General features: G+C 39.2%; 1 protein-coding gene across 11 annotated transcripts in view; it reads left to right on the top strand.

The window, feature by feature from the left end:
- Positions 1-12515, top strand: part of NUP153 (nucleoporin 153) — a 44433-nt gene that overhangs the window by 9266 nt on the left and 22652 nt on the right. For 5 of the 11 annotated variants that reach the window (XM_040548143.1, XM_040548142.1, XM_040548136.1 and 2 more), the window contains exons 2-9: positions 3104-3317; positions 5448-5696; positions 6922-7061; positions 7144-7266; positions 9437-9547; positions 9685-9723; positions 9823-9876; positions 12147-12305. In XM_040548143.1, the coding sequence (XP_040404077.1) occupies positions 3104-3317; positions 5448-5696; positions 6922-7061; positions 7144-7266; positions 9437-9547; positions 9685-9723; positions 9823-9876; positions 12147-12305 (1089 nt within the window). Of the gene's footprint in view, positions 1-2566; positions 3029-3103; positions 3318-5447; positions 5697-6921; positions 7062-7143; positions 7267-9436; positions 9548-9684; positions 9724-9822; positions 9877-12146; positions 12306-12515 lie in introns of those variants that run through there. The other 6 variants (XM_040548135.1, XM_040548137.1, XM_040548141.1 and 3 more) reach the window with 5 other exon arrangements.

Genomic DNA, 12515 nt, shown 5'->3' with positions numbered 1-12515 from the left:
TGGACTGCAAGACTTACTAAACATACAGTTTTTCCTGTGAAATAAGCTCAGAGCTTGTAAGTGAAGTAAAGATAGGTAGCTTTCACTTACATTTCATTTATTTCACTACCATATGCATAATTCTGAAAGCATCAGGTTTTTACCTCCATTCTAACACAGAATTTTGATGGTTTTTCTTTCTTGCTTCCCGTTTAAAAGTTCAGGCCTATGGAAACACACATTTTGCAGTAGGAGTAAGCTTGTAACAGTTGTCCTGTGCCATGTCTTCTGTGTTTCACCTCTGGATTGCCGCAGGTATCAGTGGGGCACGCAGGGTCCTTGTCAGAGGGACAGTCCCTCCTCTAGAGGGATTAATGATGGCAGTAGGGAACCTGGGATGGGCAAAGCACGGAGCTGGTGGCACGAGAGTGCTGGGGAGAGTGCCCTGCCACTGACGGGGAAGGAAAGGGCATTCAAGCACAAGTGCTGAAGTTGAGGAATAAGAACAGTAAAGGTTAGGGTAAAATTAAAATGCTGGCTTTGCAAGCAATGCAAGGCATGGCACTTTGCTAAAATACTCTGGCAAGAGCAGCAGGGCTGTGTGCTTAGAAGTGTGGTTGGTTGGTGGTACCTGAACTGTGTTGCCTGGACAGGAATGCAGCAGTGGTGCTTTATTTCTTGGTTTGCAGCTGTGACATGCAGGTAGGAGATACCACTGGGAAGTTCTCAATTTCTTGAATCTTTTTGTGAATGGGCACGTCTGCAGGGTGTGTTTTACTTCTGGGGGGAGTGTTTGTTTTTTTTTTTTTTTAGCAATATCTATGTTAGATGACAGGCTATGGCTCATTCACAGTGCCTGCCTAGTTCTTTTGCAATCCTTTAATCAACAGTTTTGCTTTGCAATAGGAGAATGGAGGTATGTTTCAGCATATTTTGCTTTTCCTTGCTTTGTCATTAACTGCCAGCATGCAGAAGTACAAGGCTCTGCTTCTTGTCTTCCGCCACGCGTGAGCTGGATGGAGCAGGCTGTCAGTACTTCCCGTGAGTTCTGGCTTCTGAATGGGTTGGAGAAATTATTCGGGGTTCAGTTTATTCTTAAAATGCCAATGATGTGGGGAGCAGCAGCCAGGCTGCCATATGCAAGAAAGGGTCAAAGCAGTCTGGCTTTAGGTTTGGACGGTAAAATGTCATCTTGGTTAATTATTCGTCTAGCTAGACTCTAGTTACTCAGATTATTAAAGATGACCGGGTGTTTGCTCTTCTGAGTGCCTGTGACTTCTTCCATCTTGATTCTCAGGCGGCTTTCTGTACCGGGAGGATTTCCACAGCAACAAAATCCTACAGGCCTATTCTAAATCTGTTTTTGCAAACTTTAACCCGTATGAGTTCCTGATACGCTTCCATTCGTAGGAGCGAAATATTTGCGCCAATAAAAGGGGAACATGGAAACGAGGGGCTGGGGGCTGCCTCCGCTGGTACAGTGTGTTGGACTGTTTGTCAGCTGTGGCATTAATGTGTTTAATGGTTTTTGTAGGGAAGCTGAGGCTTAGGATTTATGTAGAAGAATAGCAACATTCAGAGCATTTTGTACTTGTGTTTTGATGTATTAACTGTGATGGATGTGTTCGTTCGGTGGTGTCCTGTGTGGTTTAAACTATCCTTGGATATTTATTCCGTCTTCGTGCAAGTACACAATGAAATTACGGATCATTAGAAAAAATGTCAAATAGTGAATTAAGACGACTTTCTGGGGAAAGGCTTTGTGTTTTGTCTTCCTTTCTTCCTCTTCCCATGCCTCCCTCTTAACCCCAGATTCAGGGGTGTCTAATTTTCTTATATTTCCTGTAATTTGATGTTTGCATTATCATGTATGGAAGACCTAAGTGATTCAGGCTTTTATTTTGGCTTCTATGCTAATTTTTTTTTTAAGAGTTGAATACAGCACAGTTCTTGTTTCAGAATGATTAGACTGTAACTTTTGCATGTTCAAACTACACTATCAGTTTTCGACACCCAAATAATAATTTAGACTAGAAAATCCTGTTGCCTGACACCAGGGAAGTGGGAGAGCAGAGCCATTGGTACAGACCCAGCCAGAACCCGCGATACACGTGTTAGCAACTGATAAACAGGTTTTTGTTCAACTTCAACTCTTGCCACTTTTCATTTTTCGAAGCGTTGGAGTTGCTGAGTTAGCTTTTGTGTTTGCTCGCACCAGGGAGGCGAGCAGCCCGTTGTGTGGCTGTAGGCAGTGCAAGAGGTAGGGAAACCTGTGCCGCAGGTGATCTGCGGTGTGCGGCTGGGCTTTGGCAGGGGGTTTCCTTGAAATTTTGAGGGAACGGGAGGGAACGAGTGACCGTCTAAACCAGTGCGACAAATAAGCATTCCGTAAGCATGGGGTGTAAGCATTGCAACGAACTTGTGATTGGCAAGATGGAAATGGCTTTTACTTATGCGGTAGTTGCAGAATAGCAGTGTTTGGAGGTCCAAAACTTTAACGTACCGTGAAATGAAATTTAATCAAAATGGATCTATTTAACGGTCCTGTAGCGAGGCAACTGTTATTCAGCTATAGCTGTGTTTCTTCCAGGACATCTTCTGGGTTACCTTGACTGTTCAGAGCATAACTGTTTTTTGTGCATATAGTTACTGCAATTCAGCATTACTAAAATTGGAAATATTTAGATTCACTGATTTTAATGGGTAGTATGGTCCTCACTGTCACAGTAGATAATTGCTGAACTTCTGGTTTAGTTGGTTTTCACGTGAGGGTACGAAGAGGAAGAGTCCTGGAACAAGTCTGTAGGTCAGGAGCTATTCAGGCGTAGAGTTTCCTGATGCCCTTGCAGATTGACGACCTGCTGGTGAATTTTGGCAGAAGTTTCAAAACTTTGAACTTTGCCAAGGTCACTTGGAAGTGCAAACTGATAGGTAGTTGTAAATCAATCTTAGGTGAATTTTAGGTTTACCGGAAGTGTAGCGATCCTATGCCAAGGATCAACCTTGTTGTCGTCTTCTGAATATTTGCTGTATAATATCTGTCTTCAAGGTCCGTGGAAGGTTGTATCCCAGCATATGCTGTTGACTGTGTTTCTGTAATTAAACAAGTTTTTTTTCTTTCAAGCAGGGAATAATTAGCAGAATGACAGAAACGGTGAAAAATATTGTACCAGCATGGCTGCAGAAATATTTCAATAAGCGTGAGGAAGAGTGTGCAGATGGAAATGAATCTGCAAACCAGGAGGAGACTCCGGTAAACTATCATCATGATTATGCAGACGAAGATACCATAATCGATGAGAGATTCACACCTGAACCAGCAAGAATTAATAGACAAGGTATGTGAAAAATCATTCGGAATTCTGGCTATCTGTATTTTTCACAGATTTCTAGTTTTGAATCTGAATTTCAAAAGGAAATTGGAATGAGGGTTTCGACAGAATGAAAAAAACAAACAAAAAAGTCGAAACAACTGTTTGTGAAACCGTCTTAGCTTTAAACTGTATACTCAATTATGAAGCATACATCTTATGCTCTTGGAAGGCATCAGTTAACTTTACGTACTCTATTAGCCAGGTGCTAAATGCTGAAAATAACTCATTTGCAAGTGTGCTGGGTTGCATTTTCCATATTTTAAAAGATATGGAATGAAAATCTGTCTAATTGCCTAAGGCAATTAAAAAAATTAATTTGTTTTGCAGTCTTCAAAACAAAATAATAGATGCTAGAATGGCAGAGGAAAATTCTGTCTCGTGTCCTGACTTTTTTTTTTTGTTGTTTTGTTTTGTTTTGTTTTGGGCTTTGATCAGTTTAGTAAAGTTCCTTGTTAACTTGATGGTGAACTGGGGAACCTGTGCATGGATGTGGTTTATGACATTATTATCCTTAAAATATTCAATAACATTAAGGTCTACGCGGGGGGAAGGGGTGTCTTTGAAAAGGTATTTGGACCGTTGGCAACGAGGTTTGCAACTCCTTTACCTCATAAAAGATTAATTTGTCTTATATCCAGTGCCTCTCACTGTTACTGTAGTCCTGTTGTATAAATTTGCATATATTCTTATTTGAGTTTCTCTTAAATTAGCTGTTTTGGGGAACTCAGCTTTTAATAAGTAAAGAAGTTTTGTCTGAGCGTGCGTAGGTAACCATAGATAATGTGGAAAGTCAGTTGCTTCTGTTGTTGGCAGAATCAAAAAATAATGAGGAAATATCTTTGCCTCCAATCTCATCTAATTGTAAACAAGGAGATTGATTGCTTTCCGTGTAGCTGTAGCTTGGGAATAAGTTTGGATAAAAGAATAGAGAAGGTCTTCATGACTGAGGAACACATGTTGGCTTTCCTATGTAACTGCGTGAAAGGAGCTTTCAGTAAGAACAGCTGCACTGCAAGCTTGCTAACTCCAGGAGATCAGGAGCAGGTGGACACCCTAGAACCTTTTGCAGCTTATGTTGCTGTCTGTGGGTGTTACATGCTTAAGAATAAGATATTTTTTTTTAATTATTACTACATTTTGAAACAAATGTGTTTTGAAACAAATACCAGTTCTGAGGTATCACTGTGCTGGAGCCTATATTGGGTGGCCTTCCGCCTGAATAACTTTCTGTATCTCAAAGAGTGCTGTCCTAAAAATCTGCTCATGATTTGGAGAACTAATTAGTGGTACTGCAGTGGTTATGAAGATTGAACTAACTAGTTTAAGCTTCAGTTCAAGTATCAAGAGGATAGTGGCTCAAAGTCATTTTAATTGCCCAGATTCCTGGGAGAGACAGTAGGCTTTCATCAGGCAAAATACCCATTAAGAGTTCCATTCATTTAGCAAGATAGACTTCAAGGCCACCTATTCCAGGCCACTGGAATTGTTTGCAGACCCTTTGTTTCAAGAGGGAAAAATGCTCATCTGGTGACTTGGGTCAACATACTTGTCCCTTGGGTCAAAATCCCAATAGTTAATGGGTAGGAGATGATGTTTTGCCTCTAACATGAGCTGATATGGCAGAACTCGGGGAAAAAAGTACTGCAAACGTTCATTTTCATGTTGTGTATTCAGATTAATATAACCTTCGTTCCAATATCATGTAAGCTGCAGTGTTATCTGTAATTTACCATGTAATCTCAAATTTTGTAAAACTTATTGCAAGCTGTACGTGGGAGAAGGAGTATATATGTTTGATTTAGTGAAAGGCCAAGTCGGTGTTAGAGCATTTGAGCACGGGGTCAGAATCTGGTGTTGTAAAACCTCATAGTTAACTACTTCTGAATGCAACATTAATACTCTGTATCACAAGCAGTGTTGTTGTTGTACCCAGACAGTTAGATGAAACCGTATCTGGGTGAGGAAGAAGTTAAATTTGGCTTCTCTATTTTTGCGCTTAGAACTTGGCAATAGCATGGCTGTCGATAGGAAACAGGTTTTGGCTTCTGTGAGCTTGTCTATAGCAAAGCTAATTATCTCCCTGTTCTTGTCTAGAACCATCCACAAGTAGATCAGCACTGAACTTCCCAGTTGTGTTAACAAGGCCCTCTCTTCATCGGAGCCATCTGAATTATCCCATGTTGGATTCTCCTGTCCCACCTTGTCAGCCCTCGACATCTTCTATATTTGGCATTGGCAGTCCTGGGCTCTCTTTCATAAAAGAAATAAAAGATTCTACCTCTCAACAAGACGATGATAACATCTCAACAACCAGTGGTTTCTCCTCTAGAGCATCTGATAAAGGTGATTTTTGTGTTCTCTGTTTAATTGACTTTTTTTTTAATGTGAAGTACCTTGCGCTCTTTAATATTCCACATCACCTTAGTAAATAAAATAGGTGAATGTCAACTTTGGATGCGAGAATTAAATTCAATTTTTAGTGTTTTAGAAGTATATAATCCTATCACCTTTTTAATAGAAGCATGCTTTGGAATACGTTTGTGATACCCTGATGTTAGAAGGAGTCACTGCTGAAATACACACATTCAGCTAGGTTATATGTAAATTTTGAACTGGGATGGTAGGAAATCAGGCTGACTTGCCGTAGCTTGACAGCTAGGCTGATTGTCTAGAAGGAAGAGTGACTCAGAATATCTAACAGACAGCTGGTTAAATGTGAATAACTGCAGGTGACAAATAGGAGCACGAGATGTTTTCCTGTGTTTTAGCAACAGAAGATAAAGAAACTACTCTGACATAAGTTATGGGCTGTTTTTTGACCTTTCTTGGTAGAAGGCTTCAGCTGTCAAGACTTTCATGTCTGTTGCCAAATTCATTGAGGAAAGCACACCATTTTAAAATAAAAAATAAGCATCGTGTCGATGTAGGTTGGTATCTAGGTCTTCTCACTGAAAGGGCAAACAGCAGGTTTGCAGCTTTTTCTAGTCCCCCATATAGACATATGTCTACCCCATATAGACAGGGACTGAAGTGTGTTCAGCAGGTTTTCCAGAGAACTTTTGTATAGTTGAGAGTAGAGTTGCTGGGCTTTAGCAATATAACCTGAGTGCACTAGAACTTTCTGGTGTGTCTTTGTAAAACATACATGGGAAGAAGATCGTTAACTCTTAGAGCAGCCTTTGGGGAATCTTCCAGGTTTAAAACCTGTGCAATTATGATCTGTGCTGGCCTCCAGCCTTTTATCAACATAGAAAAAAAGCTTTGTCCATACAAATGCACTGATGTTTATGCAGTCCTCTTTTATCTTAGCATGAAAGAAAAAAAAATCTGCATTAGAAGCACAGTATTAACTTGGTAAGATTGCTGAAAACTACTTGCAGCTCTGTGAACAGTTTTCAAGTTTGTAGCTCATACTTGATTTTCAGTCTGTACGTGAAGTTGATCTATTTAAAGAAGCTGAAGTCATGCTTATTTTTCTGTATTGAAGAACTGGAATTAGTGTGATCTTTATTGTTAAAGTTCTGTATGTACTAGAGGCATTTACATCTAGCATATGTCATTTTGGCAGATGTTGCAGTTTTAAAAAATACTTCGTCATCACTGCTCTGGCCCACAGAAGCTGAAAGAACTCATTCCCTCTCGCAGCATTCTGCAGCTAGCTCTAAGAAACCTGCATTCAGTTTATCTGTTTTTGGAGGACTGTGTCCTGTAAGTACTGCGCAGTATTTCTTTTAACCAGTTTGAATGTGTACCTGTTTTTCTATCCACTTACCGTACTGTGTTTCCGTAGGCACGTGGAAGCACATCTTTTTGTAAGCAAAACCAGCTTGGGTTTTCTCCATTTTACCCCGGAAAGACGGCCTATGGTGGTGCAGCTGTAAGATCAAAGCAGCCAAAGACGGAACCTTATCGGGTATGAGAAAAGTAGTGTAGTGGGAAATAGTGATGGAAATAAAAAACAAAGCAGCACTGCCAAAGGAGCTTTGAGCAGGGAGCTGAATATGTGGTAACAGTTGCTATTCTGCCCTCTTGGTCTACAAAAATAGAAGAGATTGATTTGTTTATAACAGTTTTTACCACAGGTAATACTTGTCAGAAAGAACAAGAATAACAGTTTGGGCTAGTTGTTGGTAGTTGGGGTTTCCTCTGTTGTTAGGTCTTTCAAAAAATTCCATTTAAGTGCCATTGTCTGCCTCTGACTACATTACTTTAAAATTACATGATGCAAAAAAACCAATGACAGCATAACTTTGAAAACTTGTGTTTATAGTATCAAAAGCTACAGTAGTCAAACCTGGCTAATATTTATCTGTGGATCTTCTTTTCCAAGCATGCCTACACTCATGCTATGGATATGTTGTATAAACCTGCAGTCTTTAAAAATATCTAAAATCAACTTTGCTGATCCTTTGTTCTTCTGTTACATAGAGGCATGCAGGACTAAATGCAGTCTCAAGATAAGCAGTAACATGCTTTCTGTTTTGAATGATTCATATAGTTCTTGAAGAGAGTTATTTGCCCCCAAGAGTTCTTGGAAATAGCAAATAAAAACTGCTGACAACTCTGATTAGCTAGAGCTGAATCGAAAAGGAAAGTCAAATCAGGTTTGGTAGGAATGTATTTAAATCAAAGTGACTTCTGTCAATAAATCAAAAGGAATTTTAAGAAAATGAAAACATGGGTTTGCTGGATCTGTTCTGACAGTCCATTTCTGCAATGGAAAAAGGGCAGTACAAGTACCTCACTTACGGGAAACCTTGAAAACTTGTGGTGCAAATCTGGGAACCCTCTTCGGTCAGCTATTTTTGTTTTTTACAATATTACTGCATTATGGTAAAAAGAGGAACCAAAATGCTAGGCTTTTAAAGGAGAGAGTAGCTTGCTTATTGCTGCTTGCTTTGAATTACAGCAATGTACTAGAGAGTCCAGCGAAGGGCCACCAAGATGATCAAGGGACTGGGAGCACCTCTCCTCTGAGGAGAGGCAGACACTGCTGGGACTGTTTAGCATGGAGGAGAGGAGGTTCAGGGGGGATCTTATTGGTGTATATAAATACCTGAATGGATGGTGCAAAGAGCATAGAGAGCCATTCTGTTTTCAGCGGTGCCCAGTGCCAGGTCAAGAGTCAACAGGCACAAACTGAAATGTGAGGCTCTGTCTGAACATCAGGAAATGCTTTTCCACTGTGCGGGTGATGGAGCCCTGGCACAGGTTGCCCAGAGAGGCTCTGGAGTCTCCCTCTTTGGAGATCTTCAAGAGCTGACTTGACATGGTCCTGGGCAACCTGCTGGGGGTGGCCCTGCTTGAGTGGGGGGGGTAGACCAGATGATCTCCAGAGGTCACTTCCAACCTTAACCATTCTGTGGTTCTGTTAGTGTCACTTGTGTTTTTATATGCTGCATGGTCTGCTTCCTGTCTTCACATCGTGTGATAAGCACAGTGTGGTTATATGAGGGGTTTAACATGGGAAGAAAAAAAGTCACACCAAAGGAAGTTTTTGAATGATATTTGAAGTTGGGTGGTGCAAATAAACAGTTTATTTTTTCAGTGTAATATATAGATCTGTTACAGTTTAAATCAGATCTTTATCTTTTAAAACAAAGATTTGCAGCCAACTTTAATCTTGGGGGAAGGGAGGAAGCAAGAGAGAAGTAAAACTAGTTCCTGGTTATGATTGTATACACTGATTTTAAGATGGTACACTTACACCATCATGAAACTCTGAGGTCTGTGTTGTTACTGAAAATGCTTTCTGTACCACAAGCCTTTTCTTGAGTTCTGTTTCCCTGATTACTGCTTCAGAGGCCTTAGCAGTCCTAGCATCATCCGTCTTGACCTTTTACAAGTATGGATTTCTTTTATTGCTCGTGCAACAAGCACATGCAGGATGCACTGAGGCCCAAGGTAAACTTCATTAAACTCAGAATGTATTCTCTTCTTTATGGCTTGAACTCCCAGTGACTGCATTTTTCTCTGTCATCAGAATATATTGATTGTATCATCAGTGTAGCCTTGGGACATAAAATACATGCCTCCTTAACTCAGAATTGACCATTGTAACACTTAAAATGCTAATTTTTCAGGCACAAAAGAGAGCGAAAGCTAGACAAGAAACTGTGCGGTCCCCCGCTACCTTAAGTACCGCAGCACGGTGCATCTTGGAGGCAATGGAGAAGCTGTCAAGCCCTTTGTTGGTAAATAGCACTTCTTTTAATCTGTTTTTGCTTCATGTGTTTATAAAACTTAGTAAATGTGCCATCAAAGGATAAAGATAAAACTATTCTTCCTTATGTTGTGGCCAGTTTAATTTATTGCACTATTTTTTCAACAGGATGCTAAAAGAATGGCATCTCTTTTGCCGCTGTATTGTGTAAGTTGACCATGAACCCCCACATTTTTGTTGCAGGAAACCCTCTCTCTCAGGAAAAAAAATTGCCCTCTAATATTTAGGCTTTATTTTTTCCCTTAGCCTCCGGACATAGATAAACTGGATATTACTGACTTCCAGTCCAAACGAAGAAAGGTAAGAACCAATAATGTCTTAAGCTGAGGTAGATAACTTTTTCAATGCTTTATCACTATTAGAAAAATTTTCTCAAACCTCAGTGACAACATACACATCAAATCAAGTTACTATTGGCATCTATCCACAATAGATGATGGGCTGTGAAGATTACTCAGGTTAAGAATTATGTTATCTTTGTAAGTTGAGAGCAACAACTCTAGAACACACCAAGTAGTTTTATCTTGTCCCCCAACTTGGGGTGAAGCTGCATATTAAAATTCCTGTTGAGGAAAGTTTTCTCTTGAAGAAATGATCACAAATAGAAAAATACTGATTGAGTGGTCATATAGACTTTGTACAGACTTCCATGTTCATTCGGACACAGAAAACTAGTTTTTCTGCTTTTTATCACCATTCCAAATAAAGACAAGGAAAATTGTTAATTTCTGACACTATAAATCTTATGCTCCTAAATTCCTATTTGGAGGTAGCACAGGATTGGTGATAATGCTGTGGTAAAGCATGATTTCCTTTCATTTTGTTTAAAAAATGAAAACTAGTCATCTTTTTTTGATGACTTTAGTTAGGGGTATCATTGGGCTTATTAAATTGCAAAACCCTTAAATGACCACTTTAAAAATAAAAGTTTTTTTTTAAAAGTGACCTTCAGGTGACTGAAGGAAATAACAAGATGTGCAAACTTTTCATCTTCTGTTCTAATGAGAAAAGGGACAATGTCTCAAGAAGTTTCTGTGCTAATTCCTTGATTGGATATATAATTAAGTGTACAATCACTTCAGAGTTTACAAACATCTCAGATTTCCTGGACCATCTTTTCACCATATGCCAAATTACAAGGGCATGGAGAAGTGAAGTATATCATAAATATTATCCAAATAACTAAAAACAAATGTGGTGTGAATTCTCAGTTATATTATAGAAATACACCTGTGATAAGGCATTAAGAAAGATCTGCCAGATTTGCAACAGAGAGCCTGAAGTTGTCAGCCACTAAATGAATGTTGCACGCAGCTGTCACTGGGTGAAAGGAGATAGATTGTCTATTCATAATACTAGAATTCATAATGTTGGCAGGAGAAGGGTAGCCCTTGATGAGAAGCAATTATTTGCTAAGGAGATGATTGTGTGTTCTCCTGCTAAAGTGAACGTGGTTGACGGAACACTTGTGCACTCAGGCTAAACTTCTGCAGTGGGTAGCAGTGATGTGGTGTTTTTCTTATTTCAAGGAACTGTACCAGGCAGAATAGCTCTTGGTGTATTAAATGCCTAACTGGGGGAATTAATATTTTTCTTTTTTACCCTTAAAACCAGCAATGAACCATCGTTCACTCGAAGTAGATTTGTGAACTTACATAAAACATGTTTTATTCAAGGTTTCAAAATGAATATAATATTTTTTAGAAAGATGTATTTTTATATACTTTATAGATAGTGTGAATTCTATTACTAAGAGTTGGGAGATACTGTGAAATTAAAGCTGCAGTGTAAACAATTTTCTGTTGGTATTGATTTGAACAATAGCATACTTCCTAAGACTGTATTTTCTGATCCTTAAGACTGCAGGTGGAGCCATTGGTAAATCTTGTAGCCTTTAGGGTTTGTTTTCTGTCTGACAGTTCAGTTAAGTCAGTTTTGCAGAACATGCAGTGGTCTGCGTTAAAAATTAGTTCTGGTCTGTGAAAATGCTTTGAAAAGGGAAGTCAAACCCACTACTTGAAGTGCATCTAATGCACATATAAAGCATTGGATCATATTTTAATGAATGAGATTATTGTAAGATTGACAAGTTTTTTTTTGGAATGTGTTCTATTGTTTGTGTAACTTTGAAGGGGGAAAATGTAGGGAATGTGAAGCCCAGAAGCCTGTATAATTAGTTGCTTAACACTTCAAATGTTAAATTAATGAATTAAGCTACTAAAAAAAAAAATCACAGTGTGGGCAGAGGAAAAGATAGGAGCATGTTATAGGAACATGGGTTATTTTAATTATGGTAGCATGAATTATTTTGTCTGTGAAGCTAACTGCCAAATTTTGAAATGGAATTCAGTCAGACTTTGGCTACTTATATATAGCTTTATGGATTTCGTTACTGGTTTTCTGGTGATTTCCCTCTACAAGTTGAATGGTTTTTAGAATTTTCAAATTGTATTCACTGAGTGCCAAGACCGATGGGAGGTTTATAGTTCTGTAATTTGTTTTCATCAATAAATATTGGAATTAATTTGGGTGGACGTAAAGATAAATTGATTGCTGTTTCCCTTTCAAAGCTGGAATCCCAGAATGCATCCCAGCATCCACCTGTTAAGAGACTTGTGACACCAAAGGTAAACCCTCAATCGATGCTGTATGCCCGGTATCCTAAACCATCACCGACTGCAACTACTCAGTCCAGCAAAATTCGCCAGAGAGTGGACACAAAGTACCAAGTAAGTACATTTTTGAGTCCTTATGTGCCTGGGGTTTTTTTTACAGTCTTGGAATGTTTCTCAAACCAATTATTGTACTATCTTTGCAAAAAGTACTGATAGTGTGTTTGAGGCGAGCTTTAAGGCAGTGGGAACCATTGTGAAATAGATTGAGCTTTTATGGATTTAATTCTATTTTTGGAACACTCAGTGTCTTGTGGTTGTTTTCAC

Source organism: Cygnus olor, chromosome 2 (genome assembly GCF_009769625.2).
Source record: "Cygnus olor isolate bCygOlo1 chromosome 2, bCygOlo1.pri.v2, whole genome shotgun sequence".
NCBI lineage: Eukaryota > Metazoa > Chordata > Aves > Anseriformes > Anatidae > Cygnus > Cygnus olor.
Note: the sequence above shows the minus strand (reverse complement) of the source record. Positions and strands in the feature narration are given on the sequence as shown.